General features: G+C 43.4%; 1 protein-coding gene and 1 long non-coding RNA gene across 3 annotated transcripts; one reads left to right on the forward strand and one right to left on the reverse strand.

Annotated features, from left to right (window-relative positions):
• LOC113023448 (uncharacterized) lies at positions 1 to 1,612 on the forward strand. Its single transcript, XR_003272577.1, has 3 exons — positions 1 to 189; positions 282 to 348; positions 1,566 to 1,612. It is a non-coding gene; the product is annotated as an uncharacterized LOC113023448 (long non-coding RNA).
• Positions 1,613 to 5,955: 4,343 nt separating this feature from the next.
• Positions 5,956 to 27,863, reverse strand: LOC113024795 (dual specificity testis-specific protein kinase 1-like). Of its 2 annotated transcripts, none has more exons than XM_026172135.1 (11): positions 27,373 to 27,863; positions 26,656 to 27,287; positions 14,091 to 14,212; positions 13,417 to 13,465; positions 12,799 to 12,945; positions 12,555 to 12,637; positions 12,099 to 12,189; positions 9,914 to 9,997; positions 9,520 to 9,606; positions 9,325 to 9,418; positions 5,956 to 8,071 (listed from the first exon to the last, which is right to left on the reverse strand). In XM_026172135.1, exons 2-11 carry the CDS (start codon positions 26,860 to 26,862, stop codon positions 6,834 to 6,836), a joined length of 2,202 nt encoding a protein of 733 aa, XP_026027920.1. In that variant the 5' UTR covers positions 26,863 to 27,287; positions 27,373 to 27,863; the 3' UTR covers positions 5,956 to 6,833. The 2 variants fall into 2 exon arrangements, with proteins under 2 accessions (XP_026027920.1, XP_026027921.1); XM_026172136.1 differs by lacking the exon at positions 27,373 to 27,863 and adding an exon at positions 14,888 to 15,342 and having other exon boundaries at positions 26,656 to 26,705.
• Between the last annotated feature and the right edge of the window lie 52 nt (positions 27,864 to 27,915).

A 27,915-nucleotide genomic window follows, 5' to 3' on the forward strand; every position in this document is an offset into this window, starting at 1 on the left:
TCCTGCAGATTCAAACTGCTCCAGCTCAGTTTGTGAGGCGGCGCTGGATGGAGCCATCTCAGGGATTCCCTGCTGAAAACACTCTGAAAGTCTCTTTACTTTGACCAACACTGAAACTCAAAACTAATTTTCACTATTTGCTAGCTGAGACGTCTGAGATGGCTTGCATAAACAGTGGAAGAGTGCAAGGTAATAACTTATCTTTACTATCTTTACAGAGCACCCGGCACTGGCAGATCCAGTCCAACAGGCTGTTGAACCATGCTTCCTTTCCATTATAGGCTGGAAGACAGTATTGTACTGGCTGCTGCAGCATTGGCGGTGATCCACATGAGCTTGGTTGCAGAGGTGAAGAAATGTGTTTTTCAACAAGGCTGCTAAACAGTTCATACCCAATGATACTCTTAAAAAAATACAAGAACCGGAACTATAAAGGAAGACACATTTAATCTACGATTTACTTTAGAATTAACTGAAAGTAAAACTAAGAATATGTGTCTCATGGGCTGTCAGAATGGGGTCATTAGGCCCAGATACGACACCACAGCTCTGTGCAAAACACACCTCAACATGAAAACACAGGGAGAGCAGACAGACATGTGGACATGACCAGGGAGAAAGATGACAAAACACAGAGACGAGACTAGAGACAGACTGGACAAAAGGGAACTAAGGTATAAAACAAGAACCAGGAACCAGAGAAAAACATAAACTTTTATTTAATGTTGAATTAACTGAAAGTAAAAACTAAAAATGTATTACTCATAGCTCCTTAGGCCCAGGTACAAGTGCAAAACACACCTGAACACAAGCAAGGTAAAGAGAGAGGAAGCATACAGCAAGAATACAAAGGAAATGTGACTATCAAAATAAAATAGGAAATAACTAGACTGGGAAACATAAAACAGGACTGATACAGGAGGAGAACAATTAACAAATAACTGTAACCACAACTAGAAACTTATTCTCTCCCTTTGATCATGATTATTTATTAATTATCATCGTTATCATTTTATCCTAACACTTTCACAGATCGTCACATTTATATGACACCACAATGTAATGTATAACGTACACAAAACATATACTGCTGGATATCAGATTCCATCAACTACCAAGCAGAAAACAAAAGGCAGCTCCTCGATACTTTATTATGAAATCAGCAGAAAGTAGCTTATGTCCTGTGGAAAACGTAAACATACACAGTACCTTACAATAACAGCACTAAATAAACAAACAACAAAACATGAAATATGAATTTGTAAGTTTATTCAGACTCCGGGCGTAGCACTTAAACAGAACCTTTAAATGGGCAACAATGATTAGTGTAACAAGGGTTTAGTCTTGTCAGCATATCTTTTTTTAAGTTCAGGTCAGCACGTGAACACATCAAAGTGATTCATAACTAGGTTTTTAACGAGACGTACAGTAAACATTTCCTTGGAATTAATTTTAAAATATGCACTGTGAACACTAGGTGGCAGTGTGGACAATGACTGCATGTCATTAGATATAAGTGAGCCTCGGTCTTTAAATCTGTGACATTCCTGCTTTTATTTGAACAGGCTGCTCTTCCCAGTTGTTTCATTTCTCCAACAATCTTCTTCCCGCATCAACTACTAATTTAACAAGTGAAACTGTTCGCTGGTGTTTCCTTGTCTGGTCCATCACTGGCCTTGGGGAGACCCTACCAGGAGGTGTGCGGCTATTCAAGAATCAGGCAGCACAGGTCAGCTCCACAGACTTCAAAGACCAAAAACAAAGGGATTATGTGAATGATTACTGAAAAGTAAATATATTATTAGTTAATATACGGTGATTTAACTAATTCTTTATATGAATGAGGAATACAGGGGAAAATGAAAATGTGGAGTATGGGGCACTTAGGCTACGTTCACACTGCAGATCTTAATTGCTCAATTCCGATTTTTAGATCAAATCCGATTATTTTGTCTGCTCCGGCGCTGATATGGGCGTCTGTCTTGTGACATAAAAAAACAGATTAATGCGACGTGACCATCAAACAGCAGCTTCTAAAACATCAGATGTGTATCGGATTCAGCACCACATACGAAAGTGACCCAGATCGGATTTGAAAATATCGGATTGTGCCGTTCACGCTGTCAGACCATGACCGGATATGGGTCGCAGAGGGTCAGAAAAGTCGGATTTGATGCGCTTTCGCCTGCAGTGGGAACGTAGCCTATGAGACCAAAAAAAAGGCTTTCCAAGAAATTTGAACTCTTCCGGTTTTTGGTTTATTACCTACACAGCAAAATCTCCAGTGTTAATTAACACTATAGAGTGTCTATATGGGGTCCACACCTCTGAGTGTTAAATTAACACTTTGACCAGTGGTTATATGTTTAAAAGTAACCTAGTCAGTTTGAAGATTAACAAAGGCTAACACGGACAGTGCTGATTTTCTAACACTGGAAAATAACTCAAAATGTTAGAAATATTCCCAGTGTTAGAAAATCAGCACTGCTCATTGTTAGCCTTTGTTAATCAGACCCATATAGACCCATATAGACACTCTATAGTGTTAATTTAACACTGGAGATTTTGCTGTGTAAAAACAACCAGAGTGAATGTTGCTGGTTGCAAAACCTCCCATGCCTCCAGCAGATCATACGACATATAATATTTGTATAGGCTCCAAAGCACCTTAAGACTTTGTTTTTCCCTTAAAGACCTCCAAGAGTCATCCCCTCCTCCACTATGTCATCTCCCCACAGCAAAGGTTAAAAAGCAGCACTCAAAGAATCCACAGTTATATTTGTTTATTACCAGATGATTGCACACAGGGTTCTAGCTGTACAGCAGGAACAGAACTTGGAAATAAGGTAAGAAATTAAGGGATAAAAGATTATCCTGTGAGTATACATCACTCTACCTTTCGCTCCAAAGCACATACACACACACAGTGTGTGAAATGATTTGTATAATAAATATGCATACCGGTTTCATGTTTTCCAGTTACAACAGTGTAATCAAAATGAACATGTAGATAAGTAACATGCACTGGAGGATATCTGAGCTGGGTAGTTTGTTGAGCCAGAAATACATGCACACGCAGATAAACATAAAAAAATCAGCTGTAGCACAGATTTAAATAAAGCCCCATCTAACAGAAGCCTGGTGTCTTACTGCAAAGTGCTCCACGCTCAAGTGCAAAAATAAAGAGTCTAAATGAAGAGCTTCTTCCTTCAACAAATACCAGTCTCTCCATCTCAAACACACATACACACAAATGTGCACTTCTGTAAAAAACAAAACAAAACATAGGAAGCAGGTCATCTTTATTAACTTTATAAATACTCCCCGTCAGCTACAGTCACACAAAGTCAAAAGCATGTGGTTATCTTCCTGCGTCCAGACTGCTGGAGCAGTAAGGCTCATCACATCTTCCAGTTTGTGGCCACTCCGTAGCAGCACTGTACTGTTTCCATCAGGGATGCTGCATCAGAGCTGCAACGCACGTTCATCTTCCTCTTTACATGTCAGCAAAATGAGGTGTACAAATACAGCTCCTCCCTACCACACCAAAAACTACAACACAGTTTAGAAGAGCGTCCTGGTTTAAGTCTTTTCTGTAATAATACGTCGTCTAAATCTCTTACAGTCGTCTGACTCACAGCATGTGGACATTTCATTCTTTATACCATCTGCTTGTCACCACACTCAAAATCTACCAACCACACATCAAATGGTTTTTGACAATGGTTTGGAAACTATCATAAAAGCAAATATTTGGTCTCTATGGATCGTTCCTACCTTCATAGCTGTATTGCAAGTGAATTCCGAATAACTCCAGTTTTATTAAGGCTTAATGTTAGAGGTAAGGTCGCTTTCACTATGTGCTGACACAACCGGCTGTAGCTGGTATCTGTCTGTTCGACCTTACTTCCCCCAGCTGAGTCACTAAAACTGGACCTCTCAGCCGTGAGCGTGCTAATAAAATGATCATGCGGTACAGACTGTATCAGAAGTTCATCCTCCAGCTTTAGTGACTGGAATTCTAATAATATTATAGCCTCTTAATTAGCAAGTATGTGTATCAATGCACCGCATCTATGCATTTTAGCTGATATCTTATTACAAAAGTCTCAGGTCTAAATATGCTAACGTCTGGCTCCAAAGAATCAACATGGCACCAGCCAAAGCACTATAGCTAAAGGCTTTAAAATGAAGAATCCACAAACCAATGGTTGATATCACAGTTGCTTCATCCATCTTTTATATACAATATAAATTAAAGATCGGTGTGTATAAATTGCAGAAAACCAATCCCTACCAACACTCTTTTGCAGGGATTAGTGCTGTCCAAGTTAGTTTGAAGAAATGCAGACATGAATTTTTGCCCTACACTGAACGATAATGGTTGCAGCTGACCATACTCCAGTGGTGCACAGTGCTAGGGATGTAGGTCTGGATATACAAATAATCCTCCAGCATCACACTAGCTAATAGAGGCTAGTATATATTCTATACCTGAGTATCAGCATCATGAAAACTACATTTGGGGCAACCAATGCTAGGAATGGGCTACATAGCTTATAGTAAGGTTAGGATTATGAATCACATTCCTTGGTAAAGCAATTTGACAAACTAACCAGCTGTAACAAACACTTTAGTTACTAAAGCTGATAAAGTAATTTTAAGTTAAGTTCAGCTAAGTTACCATCAGCCCGAGGAGTTTGAATGCATCACTCATCCTTATCCAAATCAAACTAGCATTTTGTTACATGGGCTAGCTTGCAATTTGCACATGTTAGCAGGAACGCTAGTACTGATAAAAAAAAAAAAAAAAAAAAACAGAGGAAAGACAGAAAAAACAAATGTTCCTACTATAAACTGAATGCCCTGGCAGAATACTGACAGTAGTTTCAGAGTTTACATTTGTGAGAGAGAACTAACATTCCTCTAGCTAATGTTAGCTCATGTTAGCATCCCTGCCAAATTTCTTGTTACTAAGTATAAAAGCTAGTTGTTTAGCCTCAGCTGATTTGCTATTGTCACTAGCAAAATATTATGTGAAGTTACATAAATGTTTTTTTTTGTCTTTATGTGAAGTTTGTGAAGACCTTGATGTTTGTTGACATTCGTGGATTTGACTTCTAAGCTAGCACCAGCAGCTCTATATGTAGTGGTTTACACATTTGCCTAACACGTGAATGGTTGTTGGTATGAGACCAAGAGTACAGTCTATCTCTGCCTCATAAAGGGTATAAAATTCTGCCAAATCAGAAACACAGAGCCATCTGCTGTGGCGACCCCTGGTTAATAAGGGAGCAGCAAAAAGGAGTTGTTTCTTTAAAGCTACCCTTAGCTAGTGTTGGCACTAGGAAGGGAAAACAAGCAAGGCACTTGGGAGTATAAGCATCTCATCTTATGGACTTCTGCAGAAAATGGAGGTCTGGATTAAAAAAAGAAGAAGGTGGTAATTTTAATAATATTATTATCAAAATTGGCAGCACTATTGCCTTTCAGCAAGAAGGTCCTGAGTTCAATTCCACCATCAGGCCGGGGTCTTCCTATGTGGGTTCTCCTTAGGTAGAGGCTCCTTCCTCCCATAGTTCAAACACATGCAGTTAGTGGGGTTAGGTTAACTGGTAACTCTAAATTGCCCATAGGTGTGAATGTGAATGGTTGTCTGTCTCTATGTGTTTGTCCTCTGACAGACTGGTGACCTGTCCAGGGTGTACCCTGCCCTTTGCCCTAAGACAGCTGTGATAGGCTCCAGCGACCCTGACAAAGAATAAGAGGATGGATGGATAACCAACATCTAACTTTCTGCATTGGAGACGTTACAGTCCTACAAGGTGTGACATCAGCTGCTTGCACATGAAAATTTCAAGTTTCTAATTAATGTTAGGATACATGTGTCATCAAGGGAGTATGCCAAGTTATAAATCATTTACTGATTAATTACTACTCATAAACACAGTTAGCTAATTTACACTTATTTTATTAGAAAACTGATTTTTCCCAATTCAAATGTATTATTGACACAATCTTTGTGAAAACTAAAACATCTAGAAATTGTCTATACAGAGATGTAAATAAATAATTTAAATAATTTAGCCATTTAGCTCTCGTCACTCATCACTGAGGACACAGTATAAAATATGGATGTAGCTTCCTGTTAGGAAAAATGAAGCCAATGTGGAAGTGCCTGTAAACCTGCATTCATCTCAAGGGAGCCGATGATGATAGCTGTGGTTGCAAAAAAGATTTCCAGTCCTCTGGAGGCACTTTGCTGCCGAGTTCAGTCACTCGATTTGACGTCATACTGAATAAAAAATGGAATCGATTTTGTAAGGTGATTATGCCACGTTTCAAAAAGGAGGATTAGCTCGTTGGCTAATGACTGCCCAGTTGGCAAGTGGATTCAGTCAGGCCTGCCCCTCTTTGTCACATGTCTGGAAACCAGTTCCACATAGAGCGTGTTTGCTTCAGTGGAGATGGGAGTTCAGTGTAAGCCAGACTAGCTGCTCTGTCTGAACGAGCACCATCCCAGAGGCAGTAACGTTAACCCTGACTGGTTAGATGTATAGATCTGCTCAGCATACAATGTTGGAAGTAATAAAGTAAGCAGCTGAACCCTGGCCACCTCTTCCTTTATGCCACCATGCTTCTCACTGTGACAGTTATGTTTAATCCTCCAGCCCAATAGATGGCGCTCTAATCAGCAGTGTGTTAGCACAGGCTACAGTGACTGCACAGCTGCTAGAGTCAGTATTAAGCATTGAGTACCCACTACATTTATTGTTTATGCCTTTGTCCACTTAACTTTGCCACGAGTTCAAAACAAGCACCTTCGAGGATTCTTACGACTGGGCTTCTGGCAGGGAGCGGCCGGGCTCACACGACACAGAGGGCCCCGCACCCACTAATCCATTTGTGTTGTGACACAGTAATGTTTTGGTTGTGACTGCTGACGACGAAGCGCTGCCACCAGTTATGGTACCGTTGAGGTTCCGGTAGGGCCGCTGCCGTGGTAACGAAGCCCTTCTGCGGGGGGCAGGTATGGCAGCTGAACCACGGAGGCACACCGAAGGGAAACTCAGGCCTACCAGGCAGCAGCCTGGACAGGAAATTGCCTCGTCCTGCTCAGAGGGCCCCCTTGGGTCTGAGGACAGGGCTCCACTGTAGTCACTTGAGCGGCCTCCTCGACCCCACTGCACTTGCTGACTGATTACCAGGCCTGAGCCGTTGTTGTTGTTGAGTCGTGGCAGAGGAGGCAAGGCAGACGTTGAGAAGGGAAGCCGCCAGCCCTTGGTCCGTATGGAGTTGCAGGAGGTAGAGGTGAGCAATGGTCTTTCAGGTGTAGCGTTCACGATCCTGTCTGTTGCCTCAGGAGATTTGGTGCAGTCCATGGCTTCTGTAAAACTTATGCTCTCCTCCTCTTCTTCGTCATCTTCCTCTTCCAATCGCTCCAGAGACACCATTTCCAATTCTACAGGAAAACCAGGATCCTCTGCCACCTGTATTTCCTTTCCAAAAGCCTCTCTCCTCACACTTGGCTCATGTCTCATGTCTGCATGGTCAACGTGCAGCCTTCCTTGTATTCTCTCTGAAACCTTCGTCCCCTTCCTTGTGTCATCCTTCATATCCTCCCACGTCCTGTGCTTCATGGCCGCCTCTCGAGCGTCCTCATCCTTTTTTTCTTCCTCCCCCGCTGCGTGTCTGGGCAGAGCCACAGTCCGGCTGAGCTCTGGGGTGCAGGGCAGAGACTGGCACCTTCTTGGAGGCACTCTCATCCCTGACGCTTTTTTAAGAAGGTGGGGGGAGGTGCACATGTCAGGAAGTGCAGGTAGGGTAAAGGTCAGCGAGATGACGGACTTGCTGGGAGTGTCCAACAGTTTGCACCGTCCTCCGTTTAAGTCCTGTCTGAGAGAGAACGGGTTGACCCTTGCTGGGGTCCCGAGTAAAGGAGAAGGCAGGCTTCCTGGAGGTATCGTGTCTGACTGGCTCCTGCCCAAGCCTTGCCATAGCTGAGTGTGGTCCGCAGGGTGATAGGGAGAGCTTCGGCATCGGTACGGGCTGACGTCTGCTGCCACAGGCTCTAACCAAGGGAAACAAGGTGGAAGATGGAACAAGAGTCAGAGAGCACGACAGGTCACGAACCACAGAAAATACAAAGACAACATAACGTGTAAGAACATTCTTTTTTTCACTGGCAGCAAGGCGGCATCACCCCGTGACAAGGTCTCGCTATGCTCCTCTGTCTTCTCTTTGCCCTCACCTCCTACCAGCTGCAGCCAACGGCTGCTCTGTCCTCAGCCTCGTTCTGCTGGAGCTCATTATTATTGCACTGGTATCATTATCCCTCGTGTCACTCACAGGGTAACGTCACATCGTTGGGTTCTTTTTAAATTTTTGACAGGAGATAGATAAAACGGAAAATAATACCTCACTGTAACTGCTCTTTACCTGCCTCTTCTACAGTGCTGCAGCTCCAGTGGTGGCCAATGAGCCGGCCCCAAAAGTGAGGCAAAAAGTACATAAAGTACATGCAAATGAAAAATACATGAGTCTGAAAAACAGTCTGCAGTGTAAAGACCTGACTAGGCTCCATCCTGCAAAGCTGATCCATCAGCTTCATTGGTCAGAACACCCTGAGGTCTGTTTGTTTTAATCCGTGTCTCAAAGTATTCAGACCAGCATAAAGGTTTGAGGACCGAGCTACAAACATGTTTATTATTCTGTAAGGTCTTTCCTTGATGTGAAAAAAATATGAGCTATAATTTCATAGTTTCATGTATGTTTCAGACAGCAACTCAACATATATAGCTGTGACTTATTTATGTGCTACAAACATCCTTAAACATCCTTTAAGACTAACGATAGCATGTTAAAGCTTTACGGTCAATCAAAGGCAGCAGGTGAGGTTTTGTCTCCTTGTTCAGAATCCAGCTGTAGTAAATAAAACTAAGTAGAAGCTCAGTTTTCACAAAAACTACAGTTTTACTTTGGATTTTTACTTTTCGAGTTTTTGCTAGAACATGTTAGCATCCCTAACATCATCAGCAGCCTCGTTCCAATGCAGTGCAGTTTTCAGCAGCAGCATGGCAGCTGGGCTCAAGCGGTGACAGCATGTGTAGTTCTGTATTATACATCTTTGTTGATTAAAACATGAGAACAACAATGCAGCAAGATGAAACACGAAACCCGGTTAGCTGTGGCCGTGATGTCTGAACATGCTTCAAAGCATCGCAGGGACACATCAGGGCTTTAACCTGCTCTAAGACCCAGAGAGAGTGAAACATTCAGAACAGTAGAACTTTAAAAATAAGTAGATAAAAAGGGTCTTTTTACCAAGTGCAACAGGCGTCTCTCCCTGCTGCTCTCTCTCCAGGGCCTCCAACGTGAAGACGATGTCAGAGAACGAGGGTCGACTCTCTGCATTCATCTGAAACGACACAGACGAACAGAGCCACGGTTTAGGATGCAGACAAAGCTTCAGTAGCTCCCGGTCGTGTTTGGGTTGTGACACGCTGTGCGTATACTTACGTTACAGCAGGTCACGGCGAGATTAAAGAATGCTGGTGGGCAGTCCCCGGCCATGTTCTCGAATGCATCCACATCCAAACCAAAGTCCTAGAGACAAACACACAGCTGGGAGAGTTAGCAGTTTCAAAATGCTTCAGGTCAAAGCTTTAGCCTGGATTAGGTCTGACATGTCCCACGCCGTATGCCTGGTTTTGGGTATACGTGAGCTAACCCTGTGTATCTCTAGCTCAGGTGGGCCGACTACTAATTGGCAGGTTGGTGTTCAGCCTGCATATCACAGGACGCTGAACCTCCAGTTCCTCGATTGCATCCCTCACAGTGTGAATGTTAGATAAGGTGCAGAGCAAAGTGCTGTATGAATGTGCGTGACTGTGGGGACAGATTTATTTCCTACCTCTGTCCTCGGTAAAAAATCAGGATCAGCTTCAATCCGGCCAATGATCTCACACAGGATGATGCCATAAGCAAACACATCCACCTAAGAGAGAGGAGGTCCCGTTAGTTCTGGCTGTGTTAGGGCTCCAACTAGATTTCATACAGAAGTAAAATTCAAAACCAGACGGATGAAACTAACTCTTAACATCATCAGATGAACATGATGTCTTTGATCAGTTCCATGTGAAACAGGCAGGTATTCACTCATACAGGTCGAGGTGGCAGCATCGTGCCCTGGAGCTAGGTTGCTGCCAGTTGTACTGGAAACAACCTGCTAATAACAAATTATTCAACTTCACCAGTTGAAACATGGATAACAAACATACACCAAAGCTACTTTTGGAATTGATAAAACAGGAGACTAAGCTTCTGGAACAGCATTCCCAAAGCCCTGAAATCAACCTTATTGGAAACGTGTGGACTAAGCTTAAAAGCGGGACTTTGGCAGGAAACCAACTCACTTAAATGAGCTCTATGAAGTCTGCCAAGACCAAAAACAAACAACCTGGAGAATTTGGGGGCAGAGTCTAATGGTTGGTAACTTTAAATGCAATTACACAAACATGACCTTATGATTGACAGTTACACTGTGGTAGATTTCATTTTACAGTAGGTTTGTCTGGGAAAGTTGTTAGGCTGCTTTGGTACAGTTAATGTTAAGTAGAAGTATCCATTCAGTGTAGCCCTTATTAAGGTTTCCCCAGTCTCACGTTTGGATCGATACTGATCAGGTATCAGGTCTTTGATGACGTGCTATGATGTGTGCATTGATTCTGACATGGAGAGCTAAGATGAGACGACGGCAAAGGGCTGTATAAATGTTATTTATACAGCGTCAAATCAGAACAACAACTGCCTCAGGGTGCTTTATATTATAAGGTAGAGACCCTACAATGATATGACCTCTATGAGCAACAGTGCTTTGGCAACAGTGGGGGAAAACCCTCCTTTTTAACAGGAAGAAACCTACAACAGAACAACGCTCTGGTAGCAATCTGCCGTGACTGGGTGGGTGGGGGGTAAGACAAACATACAAAGGGATCTTTTAGCTGCTTTGTATGTTTGCAATAATGTCTGCAATAAATTTCATCTTAACTGCAAACTCGACGTGGCTGAAAGAGGAAACGGCAACGATGCGTTTCCTATCAGCGTCTGACTCTGACTGGGGTCCCTGTCAGCTCAACTCCACATGCAATTGGTGAACGGTGTTGAACTCAGAGTGAGATTAAGAAGGAACATTTCAAACTAAGAGAAAGGAATAACCTTCATTTTTGGTCATCTGTTGGAAGAACGCTCAGCCACAGACTGTGGAAACACTTCACACATGCTTTTATGGTTTCAGGGGGAGTCAGAACTGAATTCTGAATCTATTACTTGTTGTAACTTTGTTGCGATTTATTGTTTTGATAACAGCATTTTGGTTATGTGGTAAATGATTTCTTGCCAGCCACATATTTAGCGAGAGCTGTTAATTATAGATTTCATTTTCTGCCAAAAAAGAGCATTTAATACTTATTTTCATTCGAGACTTCATTTCCCAGGATCCTTTGTTGTAGAGATGGAAGTTATTCATATTTAACTAAAAGGTTTGCGGGACCCATTATGATATGTTGCTCTGATGTTGGTCAGTTTTTGTGTTGTACACCCTTTTTCGAAGTCTTATATAAAGACTATCGCTTCTATAACTGATGTCTGACCCATTTTTCTTGGATCAGTGGATTTGCCACAACATTATGTGGCTTTGCTTGGCTGCTTATACTGAGAAATGTTCCTATAGTTACACATTGTTGTAGCAGCTGCTAGTTACAGCACACAGTTAGCACAGTTGTAAGCTAGCCCCAACCCATCATATGTGACTGTGTGAAAGGATACTGGTCACTCAGTATCCTGCGTTTCTACAAACGCACAAAGACAACACAAATACCAACATATTCAAAATAACAAGTTCAAATAAAAAAAGAAGAGAAAACAGAGGGTAAGACAAACACGAGGAATCCAGACAGTCTGTTAACATCAGCTAATATTAGCCACTGGCTCGTACCGAGTAAAGAGTTCATTGCTTATAATTAAATAAAGGAAGGAGGGTCACAAAAAGATTACACTCTAATACTGTACTCCAGTTTTACAGAACCAAAGACACTCACCTTCTCGTTGTAAAGTTCTCCTCTCAGAACCTCAGGGGCCATCCAGTACGGAGAGCCCACAATGGCCAGAGGCTGCTTCTCTGAACCTTCACTGTAAAGAGAGGGGAGTGGACCGGTCTGTCATTAGGAACCTAATGTGAATGCTCTTCATGATCTATCTAATCACACTTAAAAAAATCCTGCCAATGATCACTTTGTAGATCATACATGAAAACAAGGAATATAACGTTTGAATATTAATTCCCGTTTATTTTAACGTGAGAACGATCAGAGCTGGAGTGGAGAATCGCTGGATTTGACTTTTTAATAGAAGGTTACGATGTTTCCACTTTCCTTTTAATGTCTGGGACACATTCTGGTACCTGTGCACAAACAGACCACGCTCTCTAACACAGACAAAACAGCTGCTTTGATCAAATTTATAGAAGCTCAGGAGAGAAAAGATTTGTCCTGCACCTGTAATCAGGGATCTTCTCTGCCAGGCCAAAGTCTCCCACCACAGCAGTGAACGTGCCATTCTCACAGCGAACCAGACAATTCTGCAACAGATAAACAGTCGAGAAATGAATATATGCAAACAACAGCTGGTAAAAACAGTCTCATTCTATAAAGAACAATGAGAGAGACAGAAGTACAATTTAAAAAGTTTCATTTTTGTCGTCGCTTTCATCAGTGCAGGTACGCGACTCGTGTGCCGTACCTTGGATGTGAGGTCCCTGTGGAATATGCCCTTACTGTGCAGGTACTGCAGTCCTCGGGCGATATCCAGAGACAGAGCCATCCTGACTCCCCACGACAGATACAGGTCACTGTCCAACAGCTGCTCCAGGTTACCCCCGTTTATGTACTGCACAGAAAGAGACGATAGGGTGAGCCAGACACAAGCAAGATCCAGAAATGCTGCAAGCTCATTTATCTCAAGAGGGAAGCTGTCCTGTGGTCTGACCAACTCAGGTGCCATGTCTCCCACTGTAAACCAGTCAGGGGATTCTTCCCAGCACACAGTTTAAAACATGTGTCCCAACCTCAGACCTGCTACCCAGTGCAAGAATTCACTGCATTAAGGAAAATATATGAATCAGGAAAGCTGCCCAAACACATGCAGAGCTGCTAAACGTGGGCTGGTTTAATCCCCTGGTCCTCTGGGGACCCTGATGGGCCTCTCTAAATGGGACTTAGCATTTCTTGCTTTTGAATGTTTGAATGTCGTCTTTGCACAACTTCTAAATGAATATAGGAGGAGAGACATGAGAATAAGGTGTAGCTGTGGAAACCTGGAAATGTTGTCAGCACGAAGAGGACAAAACAAAAGTCTTACCTCAGTCAAAGCGTGCAGCTGACCTTCATGCACACAAACCCCGAGAAACCTGACAGGAAGTCAAGAAACACGATTTAATCACTTCTACGTGTCAGTAACCATGGCGCCCATCCATCGATGGACAGCTTGGAATGTGTTGATGTGGCACCCCCTTGTGTCCCTCAGAGGAACGACAGAACATTTGTGTCACAACTTCAAAACTTTAGACTTTGTAAATTGTTATTATTACACATTTTAAGCTTCAATATGATTTGTTTTTGATCGGCCTTTTATGAGGGGAAATGAGATTTCCATTTTAAAGTCTACAAAAATAAAGTGTAAAAAACCTTTTTTTGATTTTTTCTTTTGAGTGAACCTGTTAAAATGTGCTGAAGTTAACTCTGGCAAAGGTCTTATTCATGCAATAAATATAGAACAAACATTAATGTACAACATATACACAGTGCTTTTAAAAGCTATTTGCCCCCTTGCTCATTTGTATCTTTTTGGTATATGTCACACTTACATATTTCAGATTATCGAACAGATGTTAATATTAGACAAAGATTAGCAGAGTAAATACAAAAAGCATTTTTTAAAGGATGATTTTATTTATTTAAGGGGCAAAATGTTCTTCGAATCTCACTGTAATCAAAATCGAACATTGAATTTTTAATCAGCACATTTACACCTACCTAAGAATGTTGGGATGGCACAGCCTGTTCATAAGCTGCACTTCTCGTAGCATGTTAGCTTTGTTGCTAGCCAGCGTGTTCATTTTCAGTGCCATGACCTGCCCTGTGATCCTGTGCTGCACCTGGTACAGAGAAAGAGAAAGCCAAAGGCAGAGAATGATTGTTCACAGACTAACAGTGTGAACGTCTCTCCACCTCTGCTTCAACAAAGTCTGCCACAAAACCTCAAGTTGTGAAATTTAAGACCAGCATGTAACACAATCCTGTAACGTTGGACCCCGAGAACGCTGATTCTGTTCATCTGAATGTTTCATTGGGAGAAACGTTTGGTACAAGTGACTCGTCACAGCTGCACATTTTAGCACAATAGCCTCACGAGGCCATAAACTCGGTCTCCCTCGCCTTATTTTGATACGTACAGTTTGAGCTGCAGCTACAGTAGGTCATGTGGTCACCAGGGTCACTGACTGGTGCTTGCAAAGTTGATACAGTGTCTGCACCTCCAAGCACTTGCATGCGTTTGTGTTTGTGTGCGTATATTAATAGTACAGCTAATAGGCTTTCTGGATTTCCCATCACTCCTCCTGATCTGCACAAATCCACTGGGCTGCTACTGAGCAGAGCGCATGTGTGTGCACGCACGCACACACATACACACAACCAGTGCTTATTAACAGTCTGAATGGCCCGGGAGTCTGGAGGTGTGGGACCTGATTGACCTAAAGCCAACCAGGGGGCAGCGGGTCAAACAGGTGGTGGGCGGGGTGTAGGGGACACCTGTGATGGCCCTGGTTTACCTGAGACAGGAGGACCTGGTGATGGCCTCCAGGGGGGGCAGAGGGCAGCCAATGACTTTTTAGGCGGTGTTAATGACTCTCTGTGCAGCCTTCCTGTTCTCAGTCGTGGCTCCTGAGTATCAAACACCACTGAGGAGCTGTAGAAGGCCAGCAGCAGCTCCTGGTCCAGGTTATTTTTCCTCGGGGGAGGTGCAGTCCCTGTAAGGCCTTCTTTACTGGGTGATAGTGTTGTGGGTCCAGCTGAGATCAGCAGAGATGTGGGTGCCCAGAACCCACCAGTTCTCCACTTATAATGAGAGGGGAGTGGACCTGTCTGTGCCTCCTGAAGTCCATTATGAGTTCTTTGGTTTTAAGGATGTTTAGCTTCAGGTTGTTCTCTACCTCCACCCTGTACGCCAGCTCACCTCCATCAGAGATCCTACTGTTGAGTTGGGTGCTGTGATTGGACCTTCAAACTGACAAGAAGGAGACTTAAGTCCTGATACTGATAGAACATGTTTATTGTAAAGTAAAAGTGAAAACATATGAAATAAAAACTGTTAAAGACTAACACTGCAGCAGCTGTCTCTGCTCCTCTGGTTGCATTTTGTGTGGTCTTTGTGCTGTTGTTGCTTATTGTGCACTGTAATGGAGTTCTTACACGAATAATATGCTCTGCTGTGTGACACAGAAAATCCAAGAACTCTACTGTAGTTTTATTGGGTGAAATTAGTTAGTAAACATGTTATTACTGTGTTTGCCACTTTCCTAATTTACTTTTTTGTATGTTTGTCACACTTAAATGCTTCAGACCATCAAACAAATTTAAATATTAGACAAAGATAACACAAGTAAACACAAAATGCAGTTTCCAGATGAAGGTGTTTAGCCCTGTGTTAAAGAGTGATCGCCTTCCAAACCTAATAAGTGGTTGGGCCACCCTTAGCAGAAGAACTGCAATCAAGCATTTGCAGTAACTGTTAATGAGTCTCTTGCAGCACTGCTGGCCCACTCATCTTTGCAGATTTGTTGTAATTCAGCCACATTGGGGGGTTTTCAAGGACAAACCACCTTTCAAAGGTCATGCCACAGCATCTCAATCGGATACAGGTCAGGACTCAGCCATGCACAGGTAGACTTGCTGGTGTGTTTCGGATCATTGTCAAGTGAGCTTCAGCTTGAGGTCATGAACAGATGTGCGGACATTCTCCATCATGTTTTGGTAAACAGCAGAACTCGTGCTTCCATTTACCACAGCAAGTCTTCCAGGTGCTGATGCAGCAAAACAGCCCCAGACCATCACGCTGACACCAACAAATGTTACTGTGGTATGATGTTTTCTGAAATGCTGTTACTGTTACTCCAGATGTAATGGGACACACACCTTCAACATTTGTCTCGTCAGTCCACAGAGTGTTTTTCCAAAAGTCTGGGCTAGGGCTGGGCCATATCATACCGTTCACGGTAATACCAGTATAATGTTGGGCAATGATAGGAAAATGAAACATGGCGATAGAATATGGGTAAAACGCGCATGCGCAGTGCCTTTGTTTACATACGCACACGGTGGCAAAAGCATGGCGGCGACGCAGAATGAGGAGGGTGAAAGTGGATCGTTGAATGAAACGATGAACCTGAACTGGTTTGTAAAAATGCTGCAGCTTCACTGGTGTGGAACTGGTTTAGCTTTTGTCCATCAGATACACAACAAAGCACTATTTTTGGTAGCGCATGCTAGCGGGCCGTCGTTATTACCGTGTTGTTTGGAAAATACGGCGCACTTAAAATCAATCCTTTGATTTGTCTGAAAGTCGACAGAGCCCCTTATAATCCCGTGTGCCTTATGTATGAACTCTGGTTGTGTTTACTGACCTCGAGACGATTTTATGTGCACGGCGCTCGAAAATCTGTCAAATGTTTCAGTACGACTTTGCTGAGCTACGAAGCCGCACCGCTCGATGGATTGTGGGAGCGTTACGGCTATCGTAGGCGGAGCCTCGCGGAGTGATACGTGCTGTGCTTCAACATAATGTTACCGTATTGTGTGTGTATAAGCTCTTTTTAAGTTTTGTGCATATTATACATGGTTATGCTGAGGATGTGTCGGCCAGTTTCCACTGGAAATACCTTTTGGTTAAACTGTCAGCGAGGAATTTGCATTTGCACTGTTACATTTTTATATAACTTTAATGCAGATAAAAAACAGCTGCTTGTTTAAGTGAAAATACATTGATGGTTTTTGCACTAATAAAGTTGTGGAGTTGTAAAGTATTTTGTCTCGTGTCGATTATATCATCAGTTATATCGTTATCGCAAATTATCGTGATAAATATTTTTGGTCACATCGCCCTGCTCTAGTCTGGGGGATCATCAAGATGTTTTCTGGTAAACGAGTCTTTATGGTTCTTTTGCTCAGCAGTGGGTTTCGTCTTTGAACTCTGCCATAAGAAAGACTCTGGGCAATAATGGCCTGGAGTCATGAACACTGACCATAACTCTCTCCTGTACTCACTCTACACCTACGGCTGCACGGCCACTAGCAACTCCAACATCATTGTGAAGTATGCAGAGGACACTACAGTGGTGGGTCTTATCACCAAAGGTGATGAGACGGCTTACTGCTGTGCCATTGAGAGCGTCCTCACTGGATGCATCACCACCTGGTACGGCAACAGCACCGCTTACAACCAGAAAGCTCTCCAGAGAGTAGTGCGGTGTGCCGAAAGGATAATTGGAGGTGAGCTTCCCTCCCTCCAGGACATCTACAGGCAGCGGTGCCTGAAGAAAGTGAGGAGGAACCGAACCAGCAGACAGAGCCTTTTCCATCAGGCTGCTGAACACTTCATAGACACCTCATCTTCTCTTATCAGTACACTATGCACTCCACAATGTAGATGAATGCCATTTGTCTTGCACATTTTCAACTGCTAACCTCTGTAGATTAGATAGATAGATAGATAGATAGATAGATAGATAGATAGATAGATAGATAGATAGATAGATAGATAGATAGATAGACAGATAGATAGATAGATAGACAGACAGATAGACAGATAGACAGACAGATAGACAGACAGATAGACAGACAGATAGACAGATAGACAGACATATTCAGTAATGCACACATATTCATTCTTATAATTCTCAGATTCCCATCCTTATATTTTGCTTGTTCTTCTATTATTGCATTTTGCACCTCTGTTGCTTGTGAAGCTCACACACAACAATGACACTCGCAGTGCTGTACCAGTGTACATGTGATGTGACAACAAAACTGGTTTGCTTTGATTTTGATTTGATTTAACTAAGGCAAGTGAGGCCTGCAGTTCTTTGGATGTTGGGCTCTTTTGTGACCCGTTGGATGAGTCGTCACTCTTTCAGCTGTTCCATGTTTTCATCATTGGTGGATGATGGCTCTCACGGAGCTTTAGAAATGGCTTTATAACCCTTTCCAGACTGAGAGATCTCAGTAACTTTGTTTCTCAGCTGTTCCTGCATTTCCTCGGATCGCGGCATGTCGTCCGGCTTTTGAGGATCTTCTGGTCTGCTTTGTCAGGCACGTCCTATTTATGTGATCTCTTGATCTGGAACAGCTGTGGCAGTAATCAGGCCTGGGTTTGGATTTTTGTTCCCCCTTTATAATTAACGCCTTCAATAACAAACTGCATTTTCTATTTAGTTGTGTTATCTTTGTCTAATATTTAAATTTGTTTGACGGTCTGAAACATTTAAGTAACAAACATACAAAAAATAGGACGTCAGGAAGGGCCAAACAGCACTGCAGCAGACCTCATCTGTGTGTAGCATCTACACAGTTTATAGATGTAGCTGACTCATCATGCTTCCTACCATTATTTGATTATTAGAGCTCAGCCACGTTGCTGAATATGCAATCTTAAATATGTTGTCTTTAGCTACAAAACAAACAAAACAATAAACATGGAAGAAGTGCTCCCAGCATGTGGTAAAATTATTAATTACTTTAACAAACATGCATTTGTGAAACTTAAACACACAGTCTCATTTCAAAATGGAATAAAAGAAGTGGACACGATGCATTTGACCCTACGGTCCACCCAGTCTGTCCCCGCTGGTCCCCATGTCCAAACCTAAGAAGACCTGCACAGCAGCCATTGCTTTGCTTTTACCTCTTAACCCTCTCAGGCTCAAATTAAACTTTTTGTTGCTAATGCACAACCAAGTCCTGCAGTGGTACTTCTGAGTAAAAGAAACTCATAATTTATGTATGTGGGGTGATCAGGTTGTTCATTTTTAACTGTTGCAAATCTGCAACGCCTGCCCTGAGAGGGTTAAAATGTGACTTGTCCTAGAGAGCTCTGCACAAGAATTAAAATGTGCACAAATGGCAAATAAAAATCTTGAATTTTTTCCTTTTTAGAGAATGAAACCATGCGCAAACTGAGTTTTCTGGTGAGCAAACAAGAACAAGCTGCAAAATATCCAAGTTTAAGTGTGGAAAAGCATTCATTCATTTAAGTGTGAGACAATTAAACTGGTGACGTTTCCACACTCACGTCTGCACTTTCACACTGACAATAAAAGCTTTTGCTCTTTCTTTGGCTCTGGGGGGTAAATCTTTGGCTTAGAAGAAGAAAAATCTCCACTTTGTATAAACCTCTCCCTGAGCAAATAATAAGGCGTGCTGCTTTTCATGCCTTCACATCTTCTTGAGCCTCCGCTCAGGAGGCGATCACTCATGTACACACACGGTTACCTGGAAGAAAAGTGAACTGTGGTGCAAAAGGGGAAAGTTGTTGATGCCCCTAAATGTGCTTCCATCCATCTTCTGCATATTTGTTATTTCTTACAAAAAGAAGTATTAAAAAAAGGACTGAAATAAAGAAAGAAGGTTTTACACTCGGCTTTTTGTGTAACAGCACCAAGTTTGCAGGCATGCGAGCAGCAGACACAAAGCTCTACACTGTAGTCACACAGCAGCTTTACTTAATGCGATTGAGCTGCTCTACTTTGGGGGAAGTGATGCAGTGCAGCAGGAAACTTCACGCTACAGGTGCAGCTGTTTACAATAATGACACACATGCTCGTAACTATTCTGTCTTTAGCCAGGTTACATGTAGAAATGTCAGCTGTTTGATGAGCTCTGGAAACCCAACCACATCTGAGACTTTTTGAATAATCCTGGTATCAAACCACACGTGTGAAAGTTGACCACACAAGTCTTGGTACCACATTTAATGAACCGTCCCATTTACCCAGGCTAGGACTACAGCAGCTTGTGACCACCCTCGGCTGGGCTTGTGTCTCCTCTCAACCTCTAACCAGTGCTCCTTTGCATGTAAGGCAGACGTCTTATACGCATACATAATGTGATAACAAGAATATGGGGAAATAGTTGATGTTGGAAGCTGGTTGTAGCTCACACATGAGTATACGACTACGTATGGCTAAATCAGAGTAGCAGCAGGGTAACCCACCAACAGGGTGACGCACCTGTACGGCAACACGTGTAATACAAACAATACCAACAGTGACAATTCTGAAAATGGGAGCAACATAACTTTAAAGGTATAAATAATAATAAACACGTTTTTAGGTAGAGCTGTTTTTTATGCTGCTACTGTTTCTTCAAACTGCAGCGACACACAGATGCATTAGCCTGGTAAATGAACACTGTCCATTAATGCAGATGGATGGGACTGGTAGCATTTGCTGCCTAGCTCCCACATTAGCATTACTGTTGTGCTATGGCAATGATAAGAGACCACTAATGTACAGCGATAACTAAACCTGAAGCAGAAGAGTTGTGTGACTGTTGGTACTGACACTGCTGCACGGCTCCACCGTGGCTGCAACATAAGCTGCTCTATTTCACACTCTTGCCAACATGCACATTGCTCTGGATGCAAGAGTGGATGGAGTTGGTGGAGTATAAGAACTGCTGAGAGGGACCAAGGCCCAGGAGCATCCGAGTGATTATCTTCAACTACACAACAGACGACAACAGCGGCTTCTTCTTTCTTGCTGAGCATAAAATAAAAGTCTACACGAGACAAAAAAAGAGCGAGTGGTCACATGAGGTCATTAAGGTCACAGGTTCGCTGTGCTCGCTCGTAGGAGGCCGTTGGGGTTCTCTCAGTCATTTAAGGACCTCTACCTTACAGCGTGAAGGCCCTGGGGCAACTGTTGTTGTGATTTGGTGCTTTCACAGGCTACCATTAGGACAAGGTGACAACCTCACTGGGGGTAAATATCTGGAACTTCACATCAGCTGTTTGGATGAGAACTGAAACAGTCTTTGGAAAAATAAAAAAAGGATGCTGGCAGCCTTCAGCTTGCCTGCTGTAGGTGCAGCATCAAATATTGCTTGATGTTTGGTAAACCAGGGACAGACCTTGCACTTGCTTACCTACTGCAGAGTAACGGCTATGCAAGGTTTAAGGGAGCTACATCACCAGGCACTAACCGAGGCAGTCGTGTCAGCCTCTATGCTGAGCGTCACTGAGAGCTGTCAGCAGCTGATGCAAACCTCAATCCATGGATGAGACAACATCCAGGGCTGGAGTAGAGCTGGGCGATATAAGATTTTTTCATATCACGATATGTTTTTTTCATTTCAGGCGATAACGATATCTATCACGATATCAGCCAAATAACTATATTTGTAAGATTTAAATGTGCCGTTGCTCACAAGTAAAATGTGAAATAATCAGCAGCTTGTTTTTATTTAAATATTTATTTCCCATAATAAGTTCAACAGGGTAGATGTACTTAAGGAACATGAGACTTTTTCAGATAAATAAAGGCAAATATTGCAAACTACACAAAAGGCAGCCGCTAAAGCGTTTAAGTTTCAAAATAGAACAAACGAAACAGACTAAACTGTCAATTCCACTTAGAAACAAAATATTAATTCTAAAAATAAATCTTAGTTTGTTTTACAGAAGAACAGACAAAACGGACTAACTTTTGTCAATATCAAATAAACTGAGAACTAAAAGGAAATTCTCAATCTCTCCTTGTTGTATAGCTGAGCTTTTCAAACAGTTTTAACAGTTACTTTAGTCTGACAAAAGCCGAATGACGAATTAGCGCTTCCAGTCAGAGACTGAGGCTACGTCCACACGTACACGGGTATTTTTGAAAACGGAGATTTTCCGTTTTCGTTTTAAAAAATAATCCCGTCCACACATAAAGGCAGAAATGAAGGAAAACGCTGCTATGAACATGCCAAAGCAGCAGGTGGCGCTAGATTCCTAACCGTGCAGAAATGTTGGCCAATCAGAAGTCTAGAAGCCTCGGTGGGAAAAAGTAAACAAAGCTGGGGCATAGAAGCAGAACCGAGTCGTATGTGTGGAGGGACAGTAACTGTGTGTATATGTAAGCATTTAAACACTGCAGAGAGTAGAATTAACAGTATTGTAGAAATTCATTTCACCGAAACAATAACGTGGCGCACAGTGTGACGCATGCACCAGTTTATTGTATTTCCAGACTTGCTTTCGGCACAATTTACAGTGCACGCTACTCTGTTTTTTGTCAGACTTGAAATAGCCGAAATACCTTCACACTACGGAACTTCTATGGCTCTTCCGTTCGACAATCTCTCCGGCGTTGGAACCATCATCTGTTTTCTCTTCGGTCACGCTCGGTTGATTTTTCTAGTCGGCACACTCATTTCCTCCATTACGCGCTGGCTGCTTCCCAAACAAACACACGTGCGGCTTGGCACTTGTGCTGTACGTAACAAGTCACGCGACGTGACGCTGCGGCCGTGACGCTGCGGCTCTGCGCTACTTAATTTGGATTGGCTGACCTTTTTTTTTTCTTTTTTTTTGAGGACAAGAGCAGCGAGGTCTATCGCGATAGCTTAATTTCTCTATCGAGTAAAAGTTATATCGCGATACATATCGTTATCGTTCTATCGCCCAGCTCTAGGCTGGAGGCATCTGTTGCTCCGCCCCATGGAGTTTTAAATTGCACACATACCATTCACTAAATCTGACCACAGGAAAGTTTCTGTTTCTATACGAGGCTAAAATCAGAAATGTAAAATGTAGATTCAAATCAATGTTTTACAAGCTAACTCGTGTATTTCCGAATAATATTTTTTCTTTTGGGAAATTGTTAAACTGTGTCTTTGCTGAAAAGGAGCTATGGAGAAGTTTGCTAAGATGTCAGTCTGACTTCTGTACAGTCAAAAAGAAATAAAAGCTCTAACACTGACTGACTGACACAGGAACAGCTGTTTCCTGTATTTGAAAACTCAAGTAGTTAATGAGATATTTCCAATTGATGATGCCAAATGAAGAAACATGCTAATTTAAGTGTCCACTGCTACGCTGAATGAAGGCTTTAAAGGAAAACTTTGCCCGTTTATTAAAAAACGAGGAGCGATCGTCAGTGAGGAATCACTCATCTGTGCTGTTCTGAACATTAACACAAACATAAACACACTGGAGTGAAGACCTGCTGTGAGTGGTTTGCTGAATAGCTGCGATAATGTTTTCTATTCCTGGAAAGGAAGAAGAAAACAAGTCTTAAAAGCTTTGCACATGTTTGGTTTTCCTTTGTCTCCTCAGTTCAATACAATCTCATTTGTATATCACCAGTTTATAATGGTTCATAATGGTTCCCTCATACAGCACTGAAATCAGATGATCTCCTGCGATGACTGTGGGGAGGAAGAACTCCCTTTTTAAAAGTCAGAGAGTCTCTGATGGCAGTCGGTGCTCGTACTATCTGAAACAGGTTCCATGTAATTGCTAACTTTGAGTTTGATATCAGACCGACAGCAGGACGACTCCTTCTTATGGCAACATTGACGCCAGGTTTCAGTGACAGCGCTTGACAATACCACAACTTTGTCATGTTGGATCAAACAGATACTGTCAAAGTTCAACTTTGACGACATCATTTGTACTAAAAAAAAAAAAAGGTGAAATTGCCATAATATAGTATCGTGAGTGAAGTACAGTGATATCGTGATAGCGCTGGCAAAACCTGGGGTAAGTGTCCTGCAGTCACCAGTGAATTTATTGGGGTAGCCCTTCCCATAGCCACAGATCAACTGGCACCAGTTGATGTAAATCTGGTCCGAGTGGGTACCGGAGCCGTAAAACAGGTCCAAGCTTGTGCCTCGAGCACAGCTGGTGCCACTAATAACTCAGAGTTGGACAAGTTGGAAAAACTCCTCAACAGGAAATGAAATCCTCTCAGGAACACTTTGATCAATCAAAACCAAACTGCCAAAATGGGCCTGTGACTCCGCCCACACACATATGCTCTGTTTAACCTTCTGTATCCCACTGTTGACTAATAACAACTGCCACTGGCCGACAAGCGTATACCACAGACTGGAGACACTTAATCATAAATTAGGATTAAAAACAGATATATGTGCATCAAATAGTTTCCATGTTTCCCCGACAAATCAAAACACACTGGCTGTAGTTTGTATCCTGTCAGAAGGCTGTTTAGCTCCGCTGTCAACAAGCCCAGTGTGAAGCATCCATGTCTGTGAGGCAGTGAAACAGGTCAGAGAGCGTCTGCTGCAACGATAACCAAGGGGTGACGAGGATATCCCAAACCGCTGGTCTTACTGAAGCTTTGAGGTGCAGCATCGTCGCTCTGACGTCATCAGCAAGTAAACTCTCAGATGATGTGCCAGTGTAATCAGACCCTTTATCACAAGGAAGTGTGGCTTTTTAAAGACACTGTGGGCTGCATCTGTGGTCCTAGCATCACATCACAGGTGGCTAGCTGTCAGGTTTTTAGAGACTACTTTATTTTCTCTATAGAGAAGGGTTGCACATCTAGTCTGCTGGCAATAACTGCAAATATATCATGACTAAATCATTCTGCATGTTTATGCACAGTTTCCTTCATTACAGCTCTGACGTCAGCTAAGGAGGTAAGGGCTCAGGTCAGGAGGAAGAGAATGAGGTGACGAGGGAGCAGTGGAGGAGGAGTGTGATGAAGCTCATGCCATCCAGCCATGTGTTGTTCAGCCAGCTCCAAACTACACGGTCATTCTCTTTATTATGGTCTTGTGCTGATGATTGACTAACTTTATTATTCAGCTCATATACAATTCAGTTTTATTTACACAGCGCCAAATCACAACAACAGTCGCCTCAAGGCGCTTTATACTGTAAGGTCGACCCTACAATAACACATACAGAGAAAACCCAACAATCATATGACCCCCTATGAGCAGCACTTTGGTGACAGTGGGAAGGAAAAACTCCCTTTTAACAGGAAGAAACCTCCAGCAGAACCAGGCTCAGGGAGGGGCGGGGCCATCTGCTGCGACCGGCTGAGGTGAACACTTCTCCTACACCCCGCCCATCTAAAATCCCACCGTACCCTCATGGAAAATATAAATTAACACTTTTCAGTGGTTTATTCGATACGTTCAAGTGTTTCCTTCAAAGTTCTGGACGCTCTGTGGGAATACTAACCGGGTACAGAGGGTTAACCTGCACCAGTTCATATTTCATTTAGTCTCACAAACACTACAGTGCAGGGACACATGACTGTCACCAAGGGTGGCTTTATGTGCCGTCACATATTCTTTTCAGGTTGTGGATCATGGCATATGTAATAAATCAATAGCTTATTAGCTGACAACAAAGCATTACTAATAACAACTGCAAACTCACAGCAGGAAGAACATTTTAACTGTCTGATGTCTAATAAACGAATATAACTTAGAGTACGTGACTGAAAATCACCTAAAACTAAACTAAAAGGCTAAAAATGATCCGGGGGAGCAACTGGCTGTATCTATGGCAACAGCACGGCTTCGTAGTACAAGAGTCAAGATGGTGCACTGACCTGTCGGCTCTCCAGCTGTCACCGAGGAATGGAAAACAGAAAAATACAATAAAGACGACCCAGGACTATTGAGCAGCTACGATCCTCTATTAGACAGCGGGCCCATAGTCCTCTCCCAAACATCCAGGTACTAGTCTGGTCCCAGACTTGAACCTTCTCTCGGAGAATAGAGGGGGATGCTGCACAGGGGGAATCACAGCCCTGTCCCAAGAGTTTGAGCTGTACAGCTGCCATCAAATTACAAACGGGCTAATATTTTCCTTAAATGGTCCGTTTTCTTAGTTTAAAAGTTGTATTTCTTTTCTGTGTTCTACTGTGAATAAAGTCTGTGAGTGACAAAACGAATCGTGTCACTGCTAAACCCTCAACTCTCCAAATGTGGTCTTTTTGCAAAGTCTTATTAAAACGTGTGCTCAGAGAATCAAAAATTCACGTGCAGGAAAATTCTACTTCAGAAACATCTATTAATACAATAAATGCCATCCTACTTTCCAAACGCCTGTCAGTCTGCATTAGTTGACAATAAACTGTCCCGCACACCTTTCACCTCCAACATCTAAAGCTAGCAGAAATCTAGCAAAAACAAAAGCAGGACAAACTGATTTTCTCAGCAGAGGAAACTCATCTGTAAAGGCTATAAAGCAGAGCAGGGAGGGCCGGCGTCCTGCAGGTTGTAGATATCACCTGAATCACATGATTAGTTCATCATCAGGCCTCTGGAGAACTTTAAGACATGTTGAGGAGGTCATGTGGATCATCTGTGTTGGGTCAAGAACACATCTAAAAGCTGCAGGACACCGGCCCTCGAGGAGTTCCCCACACCTGCTATAAAGTGTCAGACCCCAGCCACTGTCTGTCTATCTGAATGTGTGGGAAGATGAAGGAAACATGGCTTCTTCACGGGGGGATTATGGGGCACACCAGCAGAGGACTACTCTGACGCTGCAGTTGACTCAGGTGAGGTCACATACCTTGAAGACCTCCGAGAAGAAGCCTGAACCGATCTTCTCACAGAAGAAGTCATCGATGCGGGCCAGGCTGGACACAGCACTCCTCAAGGCTCGGTACGAGGAGGGCCGGATCCGGTTGGGTGCGTGGATGCTATGCAGAGCTGGCTCATCGAGGCTGCCGTGACCCTCCTCAGGGTCACAGAAGCAGCACTCGGAGTGGTAGTCCATAGTGCTGACAGTTCTCCAGATGCTCTGAAACCCTGATTCTCAGACCACCGCAGTCCTCGGGTACGAGGTGATGGTGCCTCCCACCATCATAGTGTCACAGAGACCAATGAGCCGACAGTATTGTTTAACCACGACGCTGCTGTGGTCGCCCCAGTGTGTGCTGTAGGTTACTGCTCAGTTTATGTCCTTCTTCCGTTACTGAGCCAAACGTCTCATCTGTTCATCACCCCCCCATGCTGCCCCAACAGCTCCTGCCTGACAAAGTTTCAACTCGTTCAAGTCACGCAGTGTTTGGAATTCCCGCTGCCCATGAACGCCTCCTCAGCGTGTGGGTGAGAGAGGAGGCTCGGTTCCTTCCGTCATCCCGCACGTTTGATGGATGCCGCAGTTCCACGGCACCGGGAGCCGGCCATACACGCAGAGCCCTGCGGAAGCATTAAAGGCACATTATTAGGAACAGCAGCCCTTACGGTGGCTGCAGGTGGATTTACAGCAAGAGATCCGCATCACCGCGTATCACTGCGCTGTTTGCGCCGACGAACAAGAGCTCGGGCCCATCTCCGACTGGAACCATGACACCAGCAGCCAGAGTGACCACCACCTCCACCCAATCACATCGGGCCGGCTCCACCAGACTGCCTGACTAACTAAGACTGACAGGCCCCGTTAAACCTGCTGCTTTAGAATAAAGAGTCCCGCTGATGCAGCGTGCTGAGCCTCCCTGTAATGCGCCTCCCTCGCTGCTGATAACGGGAGCTTCCACAGGCACAGGTAGACACGTCGGTGTGACCGGGGACGTCCTGCGCTCCGAGGACCGGAGCATCTGCTGCTCCTAATCCCGTGTGTCTCCGTGCTTCGCCGGGAGCAGGCTGGGACGGATACCACAAACGAAAGTGGCCGAACCAAGCGCCCGAGAGGCACTCGGACTGCTTCCTGCTCGACACTTCACAGCAAAACTCTTAATCGAGTATTTATTCAGTGTGTGTGTGTGTGTGTGTGTGTGTGTGTGTGTGTGTGTGTGTGTGTGTGTGTGTGTGTGTGTGTGTGTGTGTG

This window comes from Astatotilapia calliptera, chromosome 6 (genome assembly GCF_900246225.1).
Source record: "Astatotilapia calliptera chromosome 6, fAstCal1.2, whole genome shotgun sequence".
Lineage (NCBI taxonomy): Eukaryota > Metazoa > Chordata > Actinopteri > Cichliformes > Cichlidae > Astatotilapia > Astatotilapia calliptera.